This window comes from Hoplias malabaricus, chromosome 16, assembly GCF_029633855.1.
Source record: "Hoplias malabaricus isolate fHopMal1 chromosome 16, fHopMal1.hap1, whole genome shotgun sequence".
Lineage (NCBI taxonomy): Eukaryota > Metazoa > Chordata > Actinopteri > Characiformes > Erythrinidae > Hoplias > Hoplias malabaricus.
Genome location: NC_089815.1, coordinates 31,239,156 through 31,262,035, shown reverse-complemented (window position 1 = coordinate 31,262,035; position 22,880 = coordinate 31,239,156). Strand labels below are relative to the sequence as shown.

Sequence of the window (22,880 nt, the reverse complement as noted above, 5' to 3'; positions counted from 1 at the left end):
GTGCCTCGGGGACAGAGCTGCTGCGAAAAAGTAAAAATGAATATAAATAATATCTCTGTTTTCTGCTCTTTCACCCAGAAGGTTAGGGAAATCCAGATGAATGTATGAACTGATATAAATATATAATCAGGAAGAGAGAAACTGGGACAGAGGACAGCGGAGGAAAAAAATAAGGAACCAAAAGTAGTAGGAGAGAGTAAAAATGAAAAGTAGAGAGAAAGCTCTAATGTAATCTGTACGTCGTTTTATTGCATTCAGCCGTTCATTGTTTTTACCGTAGGGCTGGACGATGCGATGCGGCCAAAATTGACATCACAATGTGTTTTTAAATTTTGTTCGATACGATGTAATTCCGATATCGAGAGAAACATTTATAAAATCTACTGAAGAACTTCCAGAACAAACAAGACACGTGACATCACCATCAAACATGACCCTCTTGGCTTTGTCAATATTAATATTTTTAAATTAAATCTTAAATCGAGTGCTGAACTGAAGACAGCGCCCTCTATTGCCCAGTCAGTGACACACATGCTGTGAATAATGTGTTTAATAATCATATCATTGTTAATGAAACATTTTATATTGTGATATTTATTGATATTGAATTATTGACCAGCCGTAATTAACCACTTATCCACTTCCGGGTCAGTACCCAGTGGGCAGTACACTCTTTACTTTATTTATTCAATGAGTCTGATCCTGAGAGGAGGGGCTTATTCCATCTAAAGTCATTGTTTTATGAGGGTTTTTTGGGGGGTGGTTCTTGTTTTATATATTTATATTATTTCATATTTTATATGAACATTTTTCAGTTTCAGATTTATCAATATTGTGTGTGTGTGTGTGTCTCTCTCTCTCTCTCTCTCTCTCTCTCTCTCTGCAGGTGTAGTGAGACCTGTCTCGAGAGTTCCTCTGGGTGAACTGCAGAGGTCCAACACTCCTATTGAGCGGATGTATCGGTAAGGCCTTCACCAGAACTGCCTCTGACCACAGTGTAGAGAGAGAGAGAGAAAAAAAAGAAAGGAGGAAGTGCTGTGAGGAACTCTATCTCTTCCTGCCCTTTGCTTTTGTATGGGGTGGTCATGTGACCCTTCTCTCCTCCCAGCAGCACAATACAAACAGGTTCCTGCAAGTAATCCCCTCCGTAACACACACCACTTGGCCTTACACTCCTTTACTGCTGTCCTCTGATGAGTTGGTGCAGGGTGTGTAGTGAGGAGGTTATGTACAGGACCAGGCCTGCGTCTGCCCATCTCAGGAGTGTCAGGGACTTTCAGAGGCTGATGCAGCACTGTCACCGTCGGCTGTGTGCTCTGTTAAAGCTGTGGCACTGTGTGTGTCGTGATGGGACCCGATAAATGACGGTGTGATAGCTTTATGTCACGTTAGGGGAAAGGGAACTGCCCCCAAGGTGAGATAAAAACGAAAGGAGTAATTGAATGTAAAAAGCTGACGTGTATCAGAGTTTAAAATCTATCATTGAGTACAGGAGTTAGTTTAGAAATACTCAGGAATACACAAAGCCATCACTATCATCCTCAGTGTTTTATTAAACAACGTATTCATAACAACAATAATATGATATTAGCGTGTAGTCTTTATCTGTGTATCTTCTCTAATTTACTCTCAGAAGTGCTTCCCACAAACAGTAAACAAAGAGTAAAATCTGCTCATCACTTTGATCTTCTTTATTGAGGAAAGCTGCGGGGAGAGAACCGGTCGTAAACCCGCCCCCGCCGGCAGTTTGGGTCTGTTCTGTCCATCAGTCATTTGCCTGTGTGCTGTTTCTCCTCTACAGCCGTACGTCCGTGCTCGATTTCTCCTTTGATCTCTCAGAGGAGCGCCCCCTAGAGGCGTTTGAGGACATCTTTGCTAGTTATGAGAGTAAGAAGTAAGTGTTCAGGGGCGGAGCAGAGCAGGAGGTCGGACAGGAGGAGCTGACTGAGGCGGAACGGTGGATAGATGGTTGGTCTAAAGTCGTGTGTTGTGTAAAACATTAGGAGCTGACTGCAGGTGGCAGAGGGTAAAGTTAAGGAAATCCCATGTTATTAAATGTTTATAAAGCTCAGTTTCACTCTATGAACCAAGCCATGTTTCTGTTTAATTGTGGAAGGCTTTTATTGATTAAGGATCATTTTATTTTCAAACAAAACGGAGCTGTGGCAGCATCGTCGTCGTCTGGCTGAAATCTTGTATGTTTTTTTTTATTATTTAATTAAAGGCCTTCTGTTTTTTGTGGATGTTCCAAAAAAGCTCCAAAACATTATTGACATTTAATGTTAGTGAATTATTCATTTTTTATGTTATTTACTGTTAATGTAAGCAATGGATTACCACCGATTTCCACTTTATAAATTACATTACAGCTAGCGGTTAGCAGCTTCGAGAGAGAGACAGACAGAGAGAGAGACACTCTATTACACAGAGAAGGTGGTATTTTTAGTAACAGCTCAGCTCCCACATCAGTGCGTCCTGTCCGACCTCCTGTGGTGGTTCTGAACAGAGCGGTAGGTTTGAAAAGTGCATGAACCACAAAGATCCAACCGTCAGCACTAGTTTAACCCCAGTCCCGTTTGCATGAGATTCACCAGTTCACCCAGCTCTCCGTCACTGAGTGCATGTCCTCTGCACTCACACCAAGGAATGTGTTAAACCGTACTGCACTGCTACTCATCACAAGGTCTGGGCTCTCTGCTGTGGTAGGAGATGAATGTCAAAGGCAAGCAGTGAGTTATTTCGAGTCGAACAGTGGACAGTCCTCAGGGATTTTGAATCAAGTTCAAACTTTTTTTTTTTTCCTGTCGACGTTAGAGGACATATGTTTCTTAATGAAACGTCTTTGACCCGCTTTGGTCCAAACCCCACGAGCCCCACAGCAGTGTTCTCCCCCTGTGTAAACAGCCCCTGTTCAGAACGCCCGCTTTCAGCACCTGTTCCTTTAAATGATAACGAGCCGCTCGCTGTTCACCCCGACCCCGAGCGCACAGCAGTGAGGAGCGAGGAGCAGAAGCTCTGGTTTTTAGCCGTTTTCACTCTGTTCTCCTCCTCCTTTTGTGTCTTTTGCTCTGTTTAACCTCATCTTTGCGCTCTCGTGTGTTCAGGATGTGAACGTGAAATTTAAATTTGAGACAAATATCCTGCAAAACTTCACATTGACATTCTGAGCGATTTTTAAACTTTTACCTTTTAGAGTAGATTCAAGCTGCCTTTCACCTCCATCTCCTCCACTGTTTGTTTGAGTAGAATTCTTCGGTGAAGGGACGTTTCATTTCCAGTGGTGTATAATTAACGTGTGTTGGGTTCCTCTTCTTTTTACCACACCCTCCCTCAATCTGCACCCTCCCTCCTCGTCTTTTTTGTTCCTACCCCCTCACCTCCTCGACGGGCTGAATCAGGGACATTCACGCCCAGATAATGAGCTCCATTAAGGACTTGCAGCTGGATGGTGAGGATCCCCGTAAGCTGCTGCAGTCTTGGGGTCGCCTGCGGTTCCCACGCCACTTCGTTCAGTGAGTTAGTCCTCGGGGTGGGGGTGGGGGGGGGGGGCATTGGGAACCACTCTCCCAATCCCAGCCTACTGCACCTATACCTTGTCGTGTAGCTGATTGGCTCTTCAGCGTTTGGTCGTGTGCAGAAGGTTTGGAAGCCTCTGAGCAAATGTACTCCCAATAAATGTTATTCTACTATTAACTCACGGACAAACCCAAGCATGCAGGACAGGGGGAGCACAAAGCTCATGATAATGGCTGAAGAGCTATGATCTGAGGACTCATTTCTGCATGTTTTAATGCTTCCTTGTGCACTAAAATATACAGAACACGTTCCCTGACGAGAAACACATTCACTTTCTTATACATCAGCAAATAAAGAAATAAAACAACCAGTGTGATGGTGACCCGAGGTGTTCAGACTTCTGCGCACGACTGTAACGGCTGAAAGGTAGCGTCTGAGACGCATTACAGAAACATTCACTGCTCGTAAAATAAAGCCGAAAGAAGTGGAGTTTATAGTGAATGTGCCCCACTCTGTGCAGCTCTAATAGACTCCTAACATGTTCGCCACTAATTTGCGTCCGGCCCTTGGCTCGCTTGAGGTAAGGGAATGTGGCGTTTACGAGCCGAGAGCTCTGCTTCGTTAGCGTTCGTTAACTTTCTTTAGTCCTGAAGTCTGTCTGTGGCGAAGCTGTTTGTGTTCTAACAGAAAAGGAAACCAATCTGACCTCTGCTGGGTTTTTTTCTTTTTTTTTAAATGCAGCAGGAGCTGGTGATAACACATCATACTGTTTCCAGTGCATGAGCTCGCTGACCTGACTCACTCAAATGCTTATTCACATGTTGTCTTTTTTTGTTTTGTGTCTAAGTTTCCTAACAAAGTAAATAGAGTGTTGTAGTGTGAATAGACTGCTGTTGATGCTCTCCCTGTACAAACCTAAGGGGGTGAAGGTATAGAGCTGCTGTTCATATTGCAATAAAAGGGAAATAAAACATAGTTATATCAACATTACCTTGAAATTACAGCTGATAACTAGAGAGGTAAAGTTGTGTAAAGAAAGCAGTTGCTGTGGTTATTCCGGGTGGTTACTAGGCCATTACAGTTGCAAAGCCTCAGTTAATATAAGGATTATAGTCTGGATTGATAAACATTAGTGTACCATACAGTAGAGCAGTTTAGATGCTCTGTAAACAGATGGCTGATATTGTTTTATTATTTGCAGATGAATAGGAAATTGTAATTATTGCCGTTAGCTTCACAGCTAATATACTGAGTGTAAGCTGAAAATGTTAGCTGTGTTTATGTAGCTGTATTCAGATCTGTTTATTCATCCCAAGACAAGCCTTTAGAGAACTGTTTAAACATCTCACTCTCAGTTCCTCCTCTTGTTGGGGTTAGACCGTGGTCATGAAGTTTGAGGAGCAAGAGATGATCCATCCTCTCTCCCCCTCACCTCTCCTTAGATTCCATCATTCAGTCACTTTTATTTCCTCTCCAGTGCATGACTCCCTCACTTTACTAACACACGGTAATCCCCTGGGTTCTGTTCCAAACCACTGTTCATCTCCGTTCCCCTCACCTTCCCTCCCTCCTTCCCTCTTTTACAGGAAGAACAAGAACACCAAGAACAAGCAGCTCATCCCGAAGGTAAAGCTCATTGCTGTTTCGTCCCAATGAACGTATTATAATGTTCAGTCAATAGCTAGTAAATGATGGCATGTGTTCTGTCGCTGCACGGTTTATCAGCCTTAGGAACGGGACACCACGCTGCTGCTGACCAGATCTGATAGAGGTGGTGGTCAGTATTTGGGGTAGAGCTGTAGATAAAAGTTTTTTTTTTTTGCTGATAAATAGCAGTAAATGAGTTCTAGTCTTTTACTATGCGTCTATAAAATGCTTCTATATAGATGTCTCTGAGAAAATGTCAGGGAAAATACAGGAAAATGTAAGTGAGCACACACACTCAGTCACACCTACGGACACTCGAGTCACCAATCCACATACCACCGTGTGTTTTTGGAGCGTGGGAGGAAACCGGAGCACCTGGAGGAAACCCACACAGACACAGAGAGAACACACCACACTCCTCACAGACAGTCACCCGGAGGAAACCCACGCAGACACAGAGAGAACACACCACACTCCTCACAGACAGTCACCCGGAGGAAACCCACGCAGACACAGGGAGAACATATCATTTGTCTTCCACTTATAATGCATTTGCTTTTTTGTGCTGTGCAGAACCTGCTGGACTCCCACTCCTTGAAGTTTATCGTGGGTCTTCACGACCGAACAACAAAGTCCCTGCTGCATCTGCACAAGAAGAAGCGTCCCCCCAGCATCAGCGCTCAGTTCCAGGTAAAATGTGGAGTTGAGAAGTTTAAAGACACTCCTATTTAATTATGAATTCAGTTATTTGACTTTATAAAGCCCCTCAGCCCTGGACTTTGAGAGTACTCTGCTGACTGTTTGTCTTTACCCTCTAGACTTCCCTCAGTAAGCTGATAGAGACTCTTGCGAAGGCCGAGCCGTTCTTCATCCGCTGTCTCCGCTCCAACGCTGAAAAGGTTTTAACTTCTTTCTGTTACACACACACACACACACACACACACACACACAAGAGAAGACTCAGTTACTTAAAAATGCACAGGCTTAGTAACGGGTTGAGGATTTCATTAAAGAGCTTATTACCATTTCTTTAATTCTATTTTTTTTGCCTGCAATTATTTTAATATCAATATCTGTTTGTTAACAATATTTAAGTTAAATTCTAGGGGTGACTAGAACACACATGTATATGGTAAAGCTAATGACAGTCGGTTGTCTCTCCTTCTTTCTTTGTGTGTGTGTGTGTGTGTGTGTGTGAGCAGAAGGAGATGTATTTTGACGAGGCTCTGGTTCTGCAGCAGCTGCGTTACACAGGAATGCTGGAGACAGTGAGAATCAGGAGATCAGGATACGGCGCTAAATACACCTTCCAGGTTCGGCAGTAATTAAATTCTTTGCCTTTGTCATTTAATTAATTTTCCACATTCACATCCAATTTAAAAACTCTAGCTGCTGTTTACACCGTCACAAACGCGTATAAGAGCGGTCCAACGTGTGAAAAATCAACGTGTTTCCGAACACTTTTCCTTTACGTAAAAAAACAAGCAGTGAGTCTATCACTTCACAATCCATCCACACTTTAATATTTATTAGAGTCATCCGTAACACAGTGACACAGTCTGGGACCAGATAACACCATTAATGAAAGTGATTATACCTTGTCTACAGTTAAACCAAACGTTATTCTCCATTCAGGAATTCGTGGAGCAGTTCCGTGTGCTGCTGCCCAAGAACTCCTCGTCTCAGGAGGACATTGCTGCTCTGCTGCAGAACCTCGGCTTAGACCCCAAGACCTACCAGATCGGAAAGACCAAGGTCAGCGTCTTCAAACTCTCTGCCTTCAAACGACTCAGTATTTTTTACTAATAATGATGATGTTGTTGATTTACAGCACCTTTTTAGACCCAAGGTCTCTTTACAAATTTTAAAATGTCAAGGGAAATAAAGAGGAGAAAAGTGAAACACTTCCAAGTGATTAGAGATTTTACAAAACTATTTGATCGATCAGTTTGGCATTTGTTGACGTTTAGAGTTCTCTTGACCCTTTGTTATGAATTTCCAGGTTTATCTGAAAGAGCCCGAGAGGCAGAGGATCCAGGACACGCTCCACAAAGACGTCATGCGCAAAATCATCTTCCTGCAGCGCTGGTTCCGAGCTAAAATCCAGAGGAGCTACTTTCTGCAGTTACGAGAGGCCGCCGTCGTATTTCAGGTGACACACCAGCTCACTTCTCGCTTTGCTTTTGGGGATTAGTTTATTTTATTATTTTTTTTAATGGTGAGGAAAGATGCATTGCAGCAAAGTGCACTATATTCACCACACGCCACATTCAAATTTCTGTGCTGTACAATAAAATACGTTCTAATAACACTTTAATGATCCCAGTGTGACAATCTAACATCAAACAATTAAATAAAGCCCTAGTTTAGAACACACCACACTCCTCACAGAAAGTCACCCGGAGGAAACCCACACAGACACAGGGAGAACACACCACACTCCTCACAGACAGTCACCCGGAGGAAACCCACGCAGACACAGGGAGAACACGCCACACTCCTCACAGACAGTCACCCGGAGGAAACCCACGCAGACACAGGGAGAACACGCCACACTCCTCACAGACAGTCACCCGGAGGAAACCCACGCAGACACAGGGAGAACACGCCACACTCCTCACAGACAGTCACCCGGAGGAAACCCACGCAGACACAGGGAGAACACGCCACACTCCTCACAGACAGTCACCCAGAGGAAACCCACGCAGACACAGGGAGAACACGCCACACTCCTCACAGACAGTCAACTAAATAAAGCCCTAGTTTAGAACGTACTAAACACCCCCGCCCCCCCATGCCCTGACTTAGTTGGTTAGGAGTTACCAGGCTGTGGTCTGTGTGCTCATGATGGTGTGTGTGGGGTTGATTCCAGCGCTCGTGGAGGAGAGTGTGTGAGGAGAGACGCTGGCAAGCTGCCGTGCTGATCCAGGCGGCGTGGAGAGGCTCCAGACAGAGGGCAGAATATCAGCAAAGACGAGCCTCCATTACCAAGATCCAGGCTGTCGCCAGAGGCCATTCAGCTCGAAAAAGGTAGAGTGGTCATCTTTGTACGAAAAACATCTGATACATACTTTGTTCTACATCATGAAACAATTTTCTTGTGTGTGTGTGTGTGTTTTCTTAGGTACCAGTCTCTGAAGGCAGATAAGAGGAGAAGAGAGGAGGAGGAAGCTCGCAGGAGAAGAGAGGAGGAGGAAGAAGCAGCCAGACGAGCTCAGGAGGCTATTAGAAAGCAGAGAGAAGCAGAGGAGGCAGCGAGGAGGCAAAAGGAGGCCGAAGACGCAGCCAAGAAGCAGAGGGAGGCTGAAGAAGAGGCTGCTAGAAGAAAGAGGGTGGCAGAATTAGAGGCAGCTAGGCTTTCTGAGGAGAGGAGGAAGGAGGAGGCTTTACAGAAGCTTAAAGTTGACACCAGTAATGAACATTTAATAAGCTCTAAAGTGAAAGGAGGAGAAAAAGATGCGAAGGCAGAGGCTGGTCCTAAACCTGAAGCAGCAGAGCTCCAGGATGGAGAGAGAAACCAGGACCTGAAAGAAAAAGCTCAGGAGAATGAACCCCTTCAGCCAAACACCCAATCTGATGCTACTGTTGCTGTCTCACCAGAAGAGCCACGTTCAAAAACAGTGGGCACTGCCGGTCCGGAAGAAAGCCCAGACCACAAGATGATCCCAAATAACCTTCCAGACGCTAAAGGTTCCACTTGTGTTTCTCCAGAGGAAAACAAAAGCAGCCCCACGACCCCGTCTGAGCAGCTCAAGCCTCGAACCCCTTCCCTAGGTAAGCTGCCCAATTCCCGAAGCCAAGAAAAGCGAGAACTGAGGCGGCAGCGAGGTTTGGAACACAGCCAGAGGGAGATCGAGAGAGCGGCTTTGATTGGGAGAGAAGACCCTTTGATTAAAAGTGCCGCCGGCCCTGAAAACAAGCAGCACGAACGGTCCAACAGCAAGGAACTGGACCAGTACACATTCGTAGCCTGGAAGGGCGAGAAACCGAAGAAAGAGGCCAAGGACGAGGAAGAAAAGAGTAAGAAAGAGGCCAAGGACGAGGCACCGAAAGCCAGCCCTGAGAAAACAAAGAAGGAGGTTAAAGAGGAGGAAGAGAAAGCTAAGAAGGAAGCTAAGGATGAGGCTAAAAAAGAAGCCAAAGCTGAGGGAGAAAAGGCTGTAAAAAAGGCTAAGGATGAGGGAGAAAAGCCTAAAACAGAAGCTAAGAAAGAAGCAGAGAAAGCCACAGTTGCCCCAGTCCGGCCCTCCACTTTACTTTTGGACATCTCAAGCTCAAAGACCCAAAGAAATGGCCACAGTGAGCCCCCCAACATTGCTGAGAACCTCACCAGCAAAGGGAAGGCACAGAGAAGCAACACCCAGCCAGCAATCCCCTCGTCTGAGGCCCAGGACCAGGAGAGGAGGAAAGCCAAGACACTGCCGTATGACTTTATACCTTTATTCCCTTTCTCTTGTGTGTTCTCCTGAAATGAAGTGTGGGAGTCAGTAGTTTCATCCCCTCGTGAGGGTTTGATGGCATTAAGCCACAAGAACACGACTGAGATCGAATGCTGAAGTTGGACGATGAGTTAAATGTCACCAGAGCTAACGCACACACAGTTCTACTGGTTTCTAGTCCTCCAGCCCACTCTTAGTTTCATGTGCAGCTGCTCCAGAGCGTTCCCAATCTATTTAATGCGATTTCTGTGGTGATGACATGGTACAGGCCGTAAATACACAACTGAATTGAACTGAGTGCACCTTAAAGAAGCTGAGTTTATTATAATGGTTGTCTGCAAACGTTTGGACACAGTGTGTTTACATCATTTATTTCTCAGTAAATTAATACCGAGGTTTTGATCGATGCGTCCTGTCCTCTGTAGGATGGCCTTCTCCCGATCATTAGACGATGTGTCTGAGTTGGAGACGTCTGGACCCAACGCTTCTGCTGTTTCACAGGTAAAGACCACTGGTCATTCCACCTTAAATCTGGGATTAGAAACAGATAGTGGGGAAAAGGTTAACTGTGTGTGTTTGGGTGTATGTGTGAGATGACAGGGTGAGTGTGTGTGTGACTGACTGGGTGGATGGGTGAGCTTGCCCCTAGTTGTGTGTGTGTGTGTGTGTGAAATCCTGTTCAGAGTGTGTTTCTGCCTTGCTCCCAATGACCTTCCACAGCCCTGTTCAGGATGAAGTGGTCACAGATGAATCCGTGAATAAACTGATGTTTCTTTGTATTTTCTCTCTCATGTTTATAATCCATTTTAATCACAGATGTCCTCTGTCTCTTATTTGAAATCAGTTCTGTTCAAACCCCCTCCAGACTTCCCACAACAGACTAAGAGCCTTAATCCCTGATATCTGTTATATATCATGTGCTTCTCTGGCTCACTCAGGGCCATGCGCCTTATCGCAAGAGTCCCAGGCGCAGACATCGTCTTGGCTTTGTTCGTAACTGCTTGAAGGTTAAAAGTGCAGAAATGGAGGATGTGGAGTGCTGGACTTTCCCCCTGCCCTCCACAGACCCACTCCAGGTCAGGTATCGGTGCCCGAGTCACTCAGGAGCTGTGGCCTGCTTGGGGAGGATGGAGAAATGGGCTGTGAATCAACGGAGGGAGGCTTTTCCTCATTTGGTGATTTAAGAAAACCAAGCTGAGCTGGGAACGCAAAGCAAATCACCTCGAGTCTCATTGTGTTTGAGAACACAAGCTTTTCTTATGAGTAAGACTCAGTGATGCCACAAAAATGCAGCACTGTGAGACAGCACTGGGAAAAGTATTTCCAACAATCACTTAACAAAAAGACATTGAAATAAAACAGCAGCTGTAAAACTCTTGAATATTTCAGTCTCAATCCAATAGCTGTATGTTCCAGGGGTGATTTTTTTATTAATTAATTTTTTAAATGGATCATTTTTGTGTGGCAAAAATGTAGTGTTTATTAATATATTGTTAACTTGCAAATGCATGTGTGTGTTACTAATTCTCCTTTAACTTATTATTCACTCTCAAACACGATGGCGCTTGAGCAAACCACTCTCACAATGATCCTTAAAGGCATTCTGAATTTTCCCCAATCATTTTTGAATTGTTTCATATTTTGGCCACTAAAAAAATCTTTATCTTTATTTATTGTGGGCGGAGCAAGTAGTGTCTCTGCCACAGCTCCAGGGTCCTGGAGGTTGTGGGTTCAAGTCCCGCTCCAGGTGACTGTGTGTGTGTGTGTGTGTGTGTGTGAATGATTAGTGTTCTCCCTGTGTCTGCGTGGGTTTCCTCCGGGTGACTGTCTGTGAGGAGTGTGGTGTGTTCTCTCTCTGTCTGCGTGGGTTTCCTCAGGGTGACTGTCTGTGAGGAGTGTGGTGTGTTCTCCCTGTGTCTGCGTGGGTTTCCTCAGGGTGACTGTCTGTGAGGAGTGTGGTGTGTTCTCCCTGTGTCTGCGTGGGTTTCCTCCGGGTGACTGTCTGTGAGGAGTGTGGTGTGTTCTCTCTCTGTCTGCGTGGGTTTCCTCAGGGTGACTGTCTGTGAGGAGTGTGGTGTGTTCTCCCTGTGTCTGTGTGGGTTTCCTCCGGGTGTCTGTGAGGAGTGTGGTGTGTTCTCTCTGTGTCTGCGTGGGTTTCCTTTGGGTGACTGTCTGTGAGGAGTGTGGTGTGTTCTCCCTGTGTCTGTGTGGGTTTCCTCCGGGTGACTGTCTGTGAGGAGTGTGGTGTGTTCTCCCTGTGTCTGCGTGGGTTTTCTCCGGGTGACTGTCTGTGAGGAGTGTGGTGTGTTCTCCCTGTGTCTGCGTGGGTTTTCTCCGGGTGACTGTCTGTGAGGAGTGTGGTGTGTTCTCCCTGTGTCTGCGTGGGTTTTCTCCGGGTGACTGTCTGTGAGGAGTGTGGTGTGTTCTCCCTGTGTCTGCTTGGGTTTTCTCCGGGTGACTGTCTGTGAGGAGTGTGGTGTGTTCTCCCTGTGTCTGCTTGGGTTTTCTCCGGGTGACTGTCTGTGAGGAGGGTGGTGAACCAAAAAATACATCCAGTCACTAGCTGTTCTACTGATTATAATCATGGTGATGGTGCCAAATGATCGTGTTGCTTTGCTGTGAATTGGTGCTGCGCTGTGCAGGATTTTTAAATAACTTATGGTAGAATGGTAGATAATTTCATTTAACGATCACGTTATAAATTTAGTTTATTTTGTTTGATATCTGAGCTGTAAAATGTACATTGTTCATGACACTTTCCTTAAAACTGACACATCGTCGCTGTTCTGTCAAAAATGTTTCTCCCAAAATAGCAGCTTTACAGGAAAAAACCTTCTAACATTTAAATGGAAGTCAATGTAAAAAGATTTTATTCAGAGTAATTTTTGAGCATTTCTATTGGTCGGTTCTTCATGAACTGTTCACACAGTGTGAAGGACAGCTGCTGTGTTCAAATTCTGTAGTAAAATACAAATCAACAAAGATGGAGATACATGTATTTGATTGGACATAGCGGCGTCATCTAAACGCTTATATAAACATCTATAAAGTGTCACTGATACAGAGTGAGCAGTCATAGATGTTTATGTGAGTTGTTATTAAAAGAGAACGTGTCACCAGCTGTTTTAACCTCCTCTTTGACCTGAAGAGAACTTCCATAGCACTGCTTTGTTTTGATAAATATTAGTAATAACTTATTAAACCTGACTGGTGTTTTCTGAATTCTGTTACAGGCTCCACACGGGACCAAAACCCTCAGTTTAGTGAAGAATCAGGAGATTTCGGGTCAACAAGACGGACCTCACACGCAGCCACACACTCCTGAGAGGTAACTGCTCACACAGAGGGTTGGTGAAGCAGGCTGTGGGCTTTCAGAAATGTGATCCTGAAAACATCGCTGTTTAAGACAGGGGTGTCTTAATCTGGCCACATTTTAAGGCAGCGTCGAACCCTTTCTCAGCCACAAAGGCAATCCCATGATGCAACACAAGAAAACTCCCGTCTATTTCCCTCTTCTCTCAGAGAAAACCAATTAAAATCACGATGAGTAATTTGTGTTTGCGTTGCATCATGGGATTGCCTTCGCATCTGAGAAAGGGTTCAGTGCCGCCTTAAAATTTAGCCAAAAAAGCTTAGTGCAGCGTCTAAGAACTGGGCTTAATCCCTGTGTGGGAAACCACTCCTTTGACATGGGCCGTATTCTGATGGTCGGAGTGTCTCCAGAACTCGGGTCGGTGGGGTGTTCCCAGTGTGCAGTGGTCAGTACCGACCGAGGGAAGACGATCACTGACTAGCGACAGGGTCCTGGGTCGAGTCTCACTGATGTTAGAGGAGTGAAGGCAAATCCGTCTGGTCCGATCTCACGGAAGAGTTACTGCAGCACACACTGCTGACAGAGTTAATTCTGCTCTGATAGAAGCGGGTCAGAACACATGGGTCAGTGCTGCTTGTGCTCCAGTAGCTCTTCTACAGTGCGGCACATCAAGCGTCATAACCAGATCATCCATGTTATCACTCCACCCTGTTCTCTGTCGTTAACTCTGTGTAAATCTGCAGAAAAGCACTGAGAACCGAGCCCTGAACCTTAAATCACACCTCGGGGCGAGTCTCTCTTTACACTACGTTACTCAGCTCTGGCCTGTGCCCTTGTGTGGTTTATCAGAGCCGTGAGGGGAACCCAGTCACAGGTTTGGAGTCCTCAGAGAGACTGCAGTGGTGTGTGTGTGTGTGTGTGTGTGTGTGTCTAATTGAGTATAACTCTTATCTCTAGTAAAATGCCATCACACAGGAAGCATGACTCATTGGGCTCATGGGAAAGCTCCAGCCCTGTCTGAGCTTATCTGACACTCCTCGTTTATCTGACACTTCACATGAGGTTTACACTCCCTTTTCTAAAGCTGTGGAGACGCTGCTCCGGGGGCAGGGAGATGTCTCGGACCCCTGAAATTTAGAAGCAGTTAGAAGCGTGTACAAACACTCGGGTCTACTCTGGCTTTCACTGGGACACACACTAACGTGTTGTATGTTCATATGTTTGGGGAAGAGTGAATGAACCACACAATAAACATCAAACCTGAGAATACTGACTGATACGAAACAAACGCCTCTGTTTTTTTTAGGGGTTATTTGTCTGTTTGAAAATGCCCCCACCTCCCGCTGTTCACACCCCCCTCCTCGTTTAACTGACACTTCACAAGTGCTTTACACTCCGCTATAAACCAGGAGGGGATCTGCTCCGGGGGCTGGGGGCTGTGTGGATGAAGCAGTGCTGTGACCTCACGGTTCCTCTGCTGCTGCGTTGCTGGGATGTTGTTTGAGTTGCATGAGCTGTCCAAAATATTCTGTCAGGAATGCGTTAAGTAAATACATGGAGTATGATTCTTGGCTGAATGTTGTACAAGAATCCTCTGCTCTCTGACAGTTTAAAGGCATCAAATATTTTCTTTTTTATCCGAATATTTTTTTTCTGTTTTCCCTCCACTGGGGAAGTCCAATCCGTGTTTTTCCACACTGTGTCCGATCTGAGCGCTTAAAGACCACATACTTTAGCTCAGATGTGGCAGTTAACCCTTTAAACCATGTTTGTCTCTGGCCATTGCCCCGTTTAATAAATTGTTTACAATATACACCGTTTTTAAAAGGTCCATGGACTCGTTTGAGACATTCATCACAATAACAGTGAAGATAACAGTAATTAAAGAAGCCTTTGTCCGCTTTTACAGATCGACGGGTTTCCTGAGGAAGATCCTGAAGAAGCGTCCTCATAAAGAAGCTCAAACTCCGGAGGATGCAGAGCTGACTATGGCTGGTGCTCTGGCGGAGAAAGCAGAAGGTACAGTGCACACTGTCGCTCTCCACCACCTCAGAGTGATGGGTGCAGACGGCACAGAAACATACAAACGGACAAAAATGCAACAGCTGCAGCCGCTGGGAAATCTGACGTGTGTTTGTAGATCACAGGACTCTCAGATTAAAATAGACTTGTTTGGTGAAAAGCCGAATCTCAGCTGAGGGACGACACTTGGCTTGATTAAGTAGTGTGTACACATCGTTACCCAGAACACTTTAAACGCAGTGGGGAATCTGACTGATCCTCATCCTCTTTTTTGCTCCCTCCCCTTATTTTTCTTTCTCCTGTCTTCTTTCAGTCACCTCTCCGTCTCGTTCTCATCACTCTGAGCCCCCTGGTGGTCGAGTAAGTCGTAACCCCACCATAAAAATCAGCCGAGCCACGAGAGTGTCAGAGCAGTGGAACGCCTCGCTCAGCCGAGAGATCACCAACGCCAACGAGCTCCGGCACCTCGACGAGTTCCTCGGAAACCAGGTCTCATTATAAACACGGATGTATATTATATTTAGACATTTGTTTATACATATGTTTAGAGAAAGAGACGGAAGAAACGGCACGGGTCCAGCAAATAAATGCAGTTTAAACTCAACAAGTAATTGTTGTTGTGATTCTGGATGATATTTGAGAATGAATATGCAAATTAACCTTTAATAATTCCATATTCTGATCAGTCACAGAGGGGTTTCTCTGGGAGTTTGGTGGATGATCATAAGGCTCTCATTCATCAAATTATTCTTTTTGAATATATCCTTTTATCCTCTTTCTCCCTCTCTCTCTCTTTCTCCCTCTCTCTTTCCCTTCCCCCTATCTCTTTCTTTCTCTCCCTTCCTCTTTCTCTCTCTCATCTGTCTCTTCCTCTTTCCCTCTCTCTCCCCCTTCCTCTCTCTCCCTCTCTCTCTTTCCCTTCCCCTTATCTTTCTTTCTTTCTCTCTCCCTTTCTCTCTCTCCCTCTCCCCCCTCTCTCTCTCACCTGTCTCTTCCTCTTTCCCTCTCTCTCTCCCCCCTCGCTCTCTTTCTCTCTCTCCTTCTCTTTCCCTTCCCCTCTCTCTCTCTCTCTCTCCCCTTCGTCTCTTTCTCCCTCTCTCTATCTTCCTCTCTTTCCCCTTCTCTCTCTCTCTCTCTCTCTCTCTCTCTCTCTCTCAGGTGAATGATCTACGCTCCAGAGGAAAGCAGTTGTCAGCAGCAGAGCACATCTTCATCAGTGCCACCATGCAGTTCAGAGCCGACATTAAGAGCATGTACTCTGTCTCTGTGAGTGACCACCACACATTTTGATTTGAGTTTTCCACAATCAGCCAATGACCAGTTATAAAACTACCTGTTTATAAGGGTCCTTTTAATGAGGCATTTTTCCTCTTGTCGCAGTTGTAACAGTAGGTTCTCTGTACCCTCACACTGCAGGAATAACATTATTATTGTTCTAGTTAAGTTGCTCTGAAACCTTTGTCATGCAGACACACTCCTGAGGGGTGATTATACCGAACGGAATGAAAAATAAACAAACAAATGCATTGCACAGCCACAGTGTGAGCTCTCTTCTCTGTCTTGTTCCGCAGAAGCCACACATCGGCTACAAAGGCCTGATGAGGGGCTACCAGAACAAAGTGATCAGTTTGGCTGGAGAGAAGCAGAAAGGAGAAGTGCAGCTGGTGGTGAATCTGTTCCAGTCGGTTCTGGACGGCTTCATCAGAGGAGAAATCAAACGAGAAGAAGCTGAACCTGCTAAGGTAAGGACGGGTAGTAATGAATATTCAATAAATAATAGAGCAGCTGTCCTTTTCAAATAAGTATGTGACAGATCTGGGCAGTTTGCATTCTCCTCTGATGCATTAGAGGTGCTGTATCCCATATCTCAGTGCAAAGCTGGTAGGACTGGAGACAACTAATAATTCAGCAAAACCCAGGAGTAAACAAAGAATTAAGGCCCTAAACTAAGTATTTTTCTAAAATAAAATATCAGTAAATACAGTGTAATGAATGTTGGAGATAAAACACAATGTGTGAATGATTTATTTTCATTAAAAACATTGATCTGTGTCTGTCTCAGCCTCCGAAGGGTCGTAAGAAGAGGCGGAAAAAAGACAAAAATGTAAGTGCACACACACACACACACAAATGCAGGCAGATATTGAAGTTCCCTGATGGATAGGATTCAGCCTCTAACCCTGCATTTCTCCTGTAGTTGGAGAGTCCCCTGGATCACATGTTCACTCACTACCAAGTGAACATCATGCAGTCTTGTGATCAGTGCTCCTCATACATCTGGGGCATGGAGAAAGCTTACATGTGCAGCGGTGAGTAAAGTGTGTCCTTCCAGCTTTGAATCATTTTCTATTTGAGGTCAAGTTAATGATCAACGCAGTGCAGAGTTTGTGTGCCACTTGTTTTTGTACATAGGTCTTTTTATTAAAATGTGTGTAATACAGAATATACAAATGAGAGAAAAGGAAAAACAACAACCAAACAAAACAAGAGAATAATAAAACCCCCACCATCAATGCTTCTTATACTAACATGTAGTATTATGTACTTAAACACTCCTAAGTACATAGTCTTAGTATCATGGTAGGTGGTTTGTCTACTCAAAAGTGTGTGCAGACACAGGAAGAACAACCACACTCCTCACACACAGTCACCCGGAGGAAACCCACACAGACACAGAGAGAACACACCACACTCCTCACAGACAGTCACCCGGAGGAAACCCACACAGACACAGGGAGAACACACCACACTCCTCACAGACAGTCACCCGGAGGAAACCCACGCAGACACAGGGAGAACACACCACACTCCTCACAGACAGTCACCCGGAGGAAACCCACGCAGACACAGGGAGAACACACCACACTCCTCACAGACAGTCACCCGGAGGAAACCCACGCAGACACAGGGAGAACACACCACACTCCTCACAGACAGTCACCCGGAGGAAACCCACGCAGACACAGGGAGAACACACCACACTCCTCACAGACAGTCACCCGGAGGAAACCCACGCAGACACAGGGAGAACACACCACACTCCTCACAGACAGTCACCCGGAGGAAACCCACGCAGACACAGGGAGAACACACCACACTCCTCACAGACAGTCACCCGGAGGAAACCCACGCAGACACAGGGAGAACACACCACACTCCTCACAGACAGTCACCCGGAGGAAACCCACGCAGACACAGGGAGAACACACCACACTCCTCACAGACAGTCACCCGGAGGAAACCCACGCAGACACAGGGAGAACACACCACACTCCTCACAGACAGTCACCCGGAGGAAACCCACGCAGACACAGGGAGAACACACCACACTCCTCACAGACAGTCACCCGGAGGAAACCCACGCAGACACAGGGAGAACACACCACACTCCTCACAGACAGTCACCCGGAGGAAACCCACGCAGACACAGGGAGAACACACCACACTCCTCACAGACAGTCACCCGGAGGAAACCCACGCAGACACAGGGAGAACACACCACACTCCTCACAGACAGTCACCCGGAGGAAACCCACGCAGACACAGGGAGAACACACCACACTCCTCACAGACAGTCACCCGGAGGAAACCCACGCAGACACAGGGAGAACACACCACACTCCTCACAGACAGTCACCCGGAGGAAACCCACGCAGACACAGGGAGAACACACCACACTCCTCACAGACAGTCACCCGGAGGAAACCCACGCAGACACAGGGAGAACACACCACACTCCTCACAGACAGTCACCCGGAGGAAACCCACGCAGACACAGGGAGAACACACCACACTCCTCACAGACAGTCACCCGGAGGAAACCCACGCAGACACAGGGAGAACACACCACACTCCTCACAGACAGTCACCCGGAGGAAACCCACGCAGACACAGGGAGAACACACCACACTCCTCACAGACAGTCACCCGGAGGAAACCCACGCAGACACAGGGAGAACACACCACACTCCTCACAGACAGTCACCCGGAGGAAACCCACGCAGACACAGGGAGAACACACCACACTCCTCACAGACAGTCACCCGGAGGAAACCCACGCAGACACAGGGAGAACACACCACACTCCTCACAGACAGTCACCCGGAGGAAACCCACGCAGACACAGGGAGAACACACCACACTCCTCACAGACAGTCACCCGGAGGAAACCCACGCAGACACAGGGAGAACACACCACACTCCTCACAGACAGTCACCCGGAGGAAACCCACGCAGACACAGGGAGAACACACCACACTCCTCACAGACAGTCACCCGGAGGAAACCCACGCAGACACAGGGAGAACACACCACACTCCTCACAGACAGTCACCCGGAGGAAACCCACGCAGACACAGGGAGAACACACCACACTCCTCACAGACAGTCACCCGGAGGAAACCCACGCAGACACAGGGAGAACACACCACACTTTTCTGTATTAAATGAATCATAGTTTTCCTAATTTCTGTCCTTGAGTGTTAATGTCCTCTACATAAATCGTGCCTCCTGTTGTTCCAGATTGCAAACTTGTTTGTCACAAGAAGTGCCTCTCCAAACTCACCACAGACTGTAACACTTTCTGCTCAAAGAAGGTACAGTGAAGCGCTGCTGACTGAGCCGTGCTCATGACCAATATGTTAGTTATGTTCAGGCTTTGTGCTGAATCCTGTGAACGTTTTGTATTCAACCACGGAAAATGTAACTGATATAGACTTAAATATAGAAAGATTAAAAGAAAATAAAGTGTGTCTAACCCTCACTGCTGCTGTTTCACGGCCGTTCCAGAACGAAGAGGACTGTGGTTGTCAGCACTTTGGCGTGCGGCTCTGTCACCTGGTTAATGACAGGATTCCTGTTCCCGTGGTTCTGGAGCTGATGCTGGAGCACGTGGAGATGAACGGACTCTACACCGAGGGCATTTACAGAAAGTCTGGCTCAGCAAACCGCATGAAGGAGCTTCGCCAGCTGCTAGAAGCCGGCAAGTCCTTACTACAACGGGGTTCTTCCTCATAACGCTGGACACTTTCACACACACTCTTTCAGTGTTTCTAACGGACTGATGTGTGGAGTGTGTGAACACTAGAAACGGTCCCAAAAAAAACAAACGGGCCCTTGTCTGTTTTCCTTTAAAGTAATGTGCCCTGAGAGACCCTTTCTGTTTTTGTCAGTAACTAAACTTAACCAACACATGACAAACTTCAATTATGTGCAGTGCCCAGTCCAACAGCAGATGTGGGGAGGACAGGACGAGCTCTGAGATTTCTTTAGTGTTAAAGGGTTTTCTCTCACTCAATCGACAGAGTTTGATTTATTTAAATACCGTGTGTGAAAAGGCCTTTACATTCTGTGTCTGTTTTTAATCCCGTAGCTTTGTTGTAGCGTGTGAGTGGTTTACGAAAGTCCATTTACTAGCGTTCTGGATTGTTCTAATACCATGTGTCTGCCTCCAGATCCCCACACGGTGTGTCTGGAGGACTATCCGATCCACGCTGTGACTGGTTTGGTGAAACAGTGGCTGAGGGAGCTGCCCGAACCTTTAATGACCTTAGCTCGCTATAATGACTTCCTCCACGCAGTCGGTGAGTTTCACTGCACTTCACTTTCACTCCAAGGCCCCCTCCAGCTTCCTGCGTCTGCCTCAGAGGATCCAGTTAAACACTGCTCAGCTGTCTCAGGGGTTCTGAGAGGGGGGGGGGGGTACCAGGAGGAGTGTGTGGAGGGACAGATTTAGACGCTTTGTGTTGGCTTTTATATTCCTTTTCCATTTTACACACAGTCACCAGCAAACACTGCCTTTAACGTCTCTGCGTATTTAGTCTGTCTTACTGTAGTCCAGCTTTAGCGCAAATTTTTGAGCATTAAACCGTTATAGCAGGTAATTAACTAAAATTCATTCTCAAAACCAGGTCCAAGACCAGGAACATAATGAATAACGTGCGCATGATCAGTGCCGCGTCCTGTGCCTTAAAATAACCTCATAGTTATGGCATCATTTACGTCGTTGACAACTTAATGTCAAATCAAATTACACTTTTAATTACATTTCAATGTATTTCAACAAGATTTATAAATAATTATAAATAACAAATTCTCTAAATAAAATGACCTTTTCTCCTTTTAAGTCAAATTTACAAATAAACAATCATTTATTAAAAAAACTAAAGAAAATAGATGCGTGCACATATTTAAATTAAGTCCAGGGACCTGTTCCGCAGTTGACTTTACTGCTTTTCCATAACCTGCGATCTGATTGGCTCTTATTGATGAAGGGTGGGGCTTTTTCCATAAACAGAATCCATGTTCAGCGTTATTCAACCGTTTCTGGTTTTGCCTCCGCAAATTGTCCCCGGTCCTGCCCTGTGTGTGTCACTCATTACAGTCTCAGCGCTCATTATAATGCTCAGATCTGATTGGCTGAGTAGCCTCATGTGTAATGTATGGTAACGCATGCGATGTGAGTTTCCTGGAGCGCTAAACGTGAACCGTAACGACCAAAAGAGTCAAAGTTAAACAGCTCTTAATAGTTTATCAGTTGCAGGTCCGGTCCTGAACCCCAGTCCGTCTGGTCCTGACCCCTGCACATTAGTCTCACTGAGCATCAGCGGGACATTTCAATATCAATAAATAACAACACAAATTATAATTTTTTAATGTTTGTACAGCCACATTTTTCTATACGTTATTCTCCTCACACTTCTTATATTTTACTGTCTCTGTTCTCTATTAATAACTTGGACAGTCATTACTCAGTGGATGTAGCTGAGTCATGTTCCTCCTGTTTACGCTGCACAGTCAGTTTTTCTCCACTCCATTTTATTCTTATAGTGTACAAGGTACTGACGCCTGTGTAATATTTGTGCCACCTGCACACAGTCAGTTCTCTTTAATCTTGTTTTATTGTAGTGATTTTTATTGTACATTTATTGTCACTGTTTTAATTCCTAATCTCTTTATCTGCGGCTCTGGCATCCATTCGGTGATCTCTGTATCATCTGTATGAAGAAATATCAGTGATTTACTTTTACTCTGAGTTAATGAACTGAACATTAAAGCTTTATCCTAAATATTCTTCTCTCTCTACGTCTTCTCACCTGTGTTTGTAGATTTACCTGAGAAGCCAGAGCAGCTGCTCGCCATCTACAGGGTTTTGGAGGAGCTCCCTACGGCCCACTTCAACACTCTGGAGAGGCTCGTCTTCCATCTCGTCAGGTACGCGCCGCCTCGGCCTGCGTCTGAGTGGCAAACGGTCTCGGTTATAAATAGAGAGAATCAACGTACTGGCTTTAAATTGATTAAACGCCACTTAAAAATAAGTAAATTCAGTTTAAAATCAGTGGGATGATGATAAATGCATTTACACTGAAAGATAAGGAATGTAGGATTAAGGAGTTTAATCCAAACAGCTTCCTGTAATAAATATAATAACATAGAGAGGTTTTTATCCTGATTCTGGGGACACGCTGAGGTCTTTGTGAACAGGCTCAGGATGAAGGAACGCTCATGGACAGGATTAAATGTGTCCCTGTCTCTCCAGGGTCTCGAGAGAGGAGAAGAGTAACCGAATGACCCCCAACTCTCTGGCCATCGTCTTTGCCCCCTGCATCCTCAGAGGCCCGGACACTGCTGACCCCCTGCTCAGCATGAAGGACGTCGCCAAGACCACCACGTACGTCGTGTACACGTTGTTTAAAAGTTTAAAACCAGCTTTGTCCATCACTCCCTGGAGCTCAGTACGTTTTAATTGAACTCATGTTCTCTCTCGATTCTTGACTCTGCGTGTGTTCTCTGCAGGTGTGTGGAGATGCTGATAAACGAGCAGATCAGGAGATACAATGAGAAGATGGAGGAGATCGAGCATCTGGAGTACGCCGAGACGCTGGCGAAGAACCAGCTCAAACTCAAGAGACAAAACACGGTGAGGTTCTTCACTGCACACAGGG

General features: G+C 45.8%; 1 protein-coding gene across 5 annotated transcripts in view; it reads left to right on the top strand.

Moving 5' to 3' along the window:
* si:zfos-588f8.1 overlaps positions 1-22,880 on the top strand; it is an 82,908-nt gene that overhangs the window by 52,472 nt on the left and 7,556 nt on the right. For 2 of the 5 annotated variants that reach the window (XM_066646877.1, XM_066646880.1), the window contains exons 14-37: positions 887-962; positions 3,399-3,512; positions 5,103-5,142; positions 5,737-5,853; positions 5,982-6,062; positions 6,366-6,476; positions 6,799-6,918; positions 7,166-7,315; positions 8,036-8,193; positions 8,288-9,586; positions 10,028-10,103; positions 12,836-12,930; positions 14,825-14,934; positions 15,251-15,426; positions 16,096-16,203; positions 16,509-16,679; positions 17,000-17,041; positions 17,135-17,246; positions 19,459-19,532; positions 19,726-19,918; positions 20,391-20,519; positions 22,044-22,149; positions 22,475-22,606; positions 22,732-22,855. In XM_066646877.1, coding sequence (XP_066502974.1) covers positions 887-962; positions 3,399-3,512; positions 5,103-5,142; positions 5,737-5,853; positions 5,982-6,062; positions 6,366-6,476; positions 6,799-6,918; positions 7,166-7,315; positions 8,036-8,193; positions 8,288-9,586; positions 10,028-10,103; positions 12,836-12,930; positions 14,825-14,934; positions 15,251-15,426; positions 16,096-16,203; positions 16,509-16,679; positions 17,000-17,041; positions 17,135-17,246; positions 19,459-19,532; positions 19,726-19,918; positions 20,391-20,519; positions 22,044-22,149; positions 22,475-22,606; positions 22,732-22,855 — 3,914 coding nt within the window. Of the gene's footprint in view, positions 1-886; positions 963-1,801; positions 1,895-3,398; positions 3,513-5,102; positions 5,143-5,736; positions 5,854-5,981; positions 6,063-6,365; positions 6,477-6,798; positions 6,919-7,165; positions 7,316-8,035; positions 8,194-8,287; positions 9,587-10,027; positions 10,104-12,835; positions 12,931-14,824; positions 14,935-15,250; positions 15,427-16,095; positions 16,204-16,508; positions 16,680-16,999; positions 17,042-17,134; positions 17,247-19,458; positions 19,533-19,725; positions 19,919-20,390; positions 20,520-22,043; positions 22,150-22,474; positions 22,607-22,731; positions 22,856-22,880 lie in introns of all 5 variants that reach the window. The other 3 variants (XM_066646881.1, XM_066646878.1, XM_066646879.1) reach the window with 3 other exon arrangements.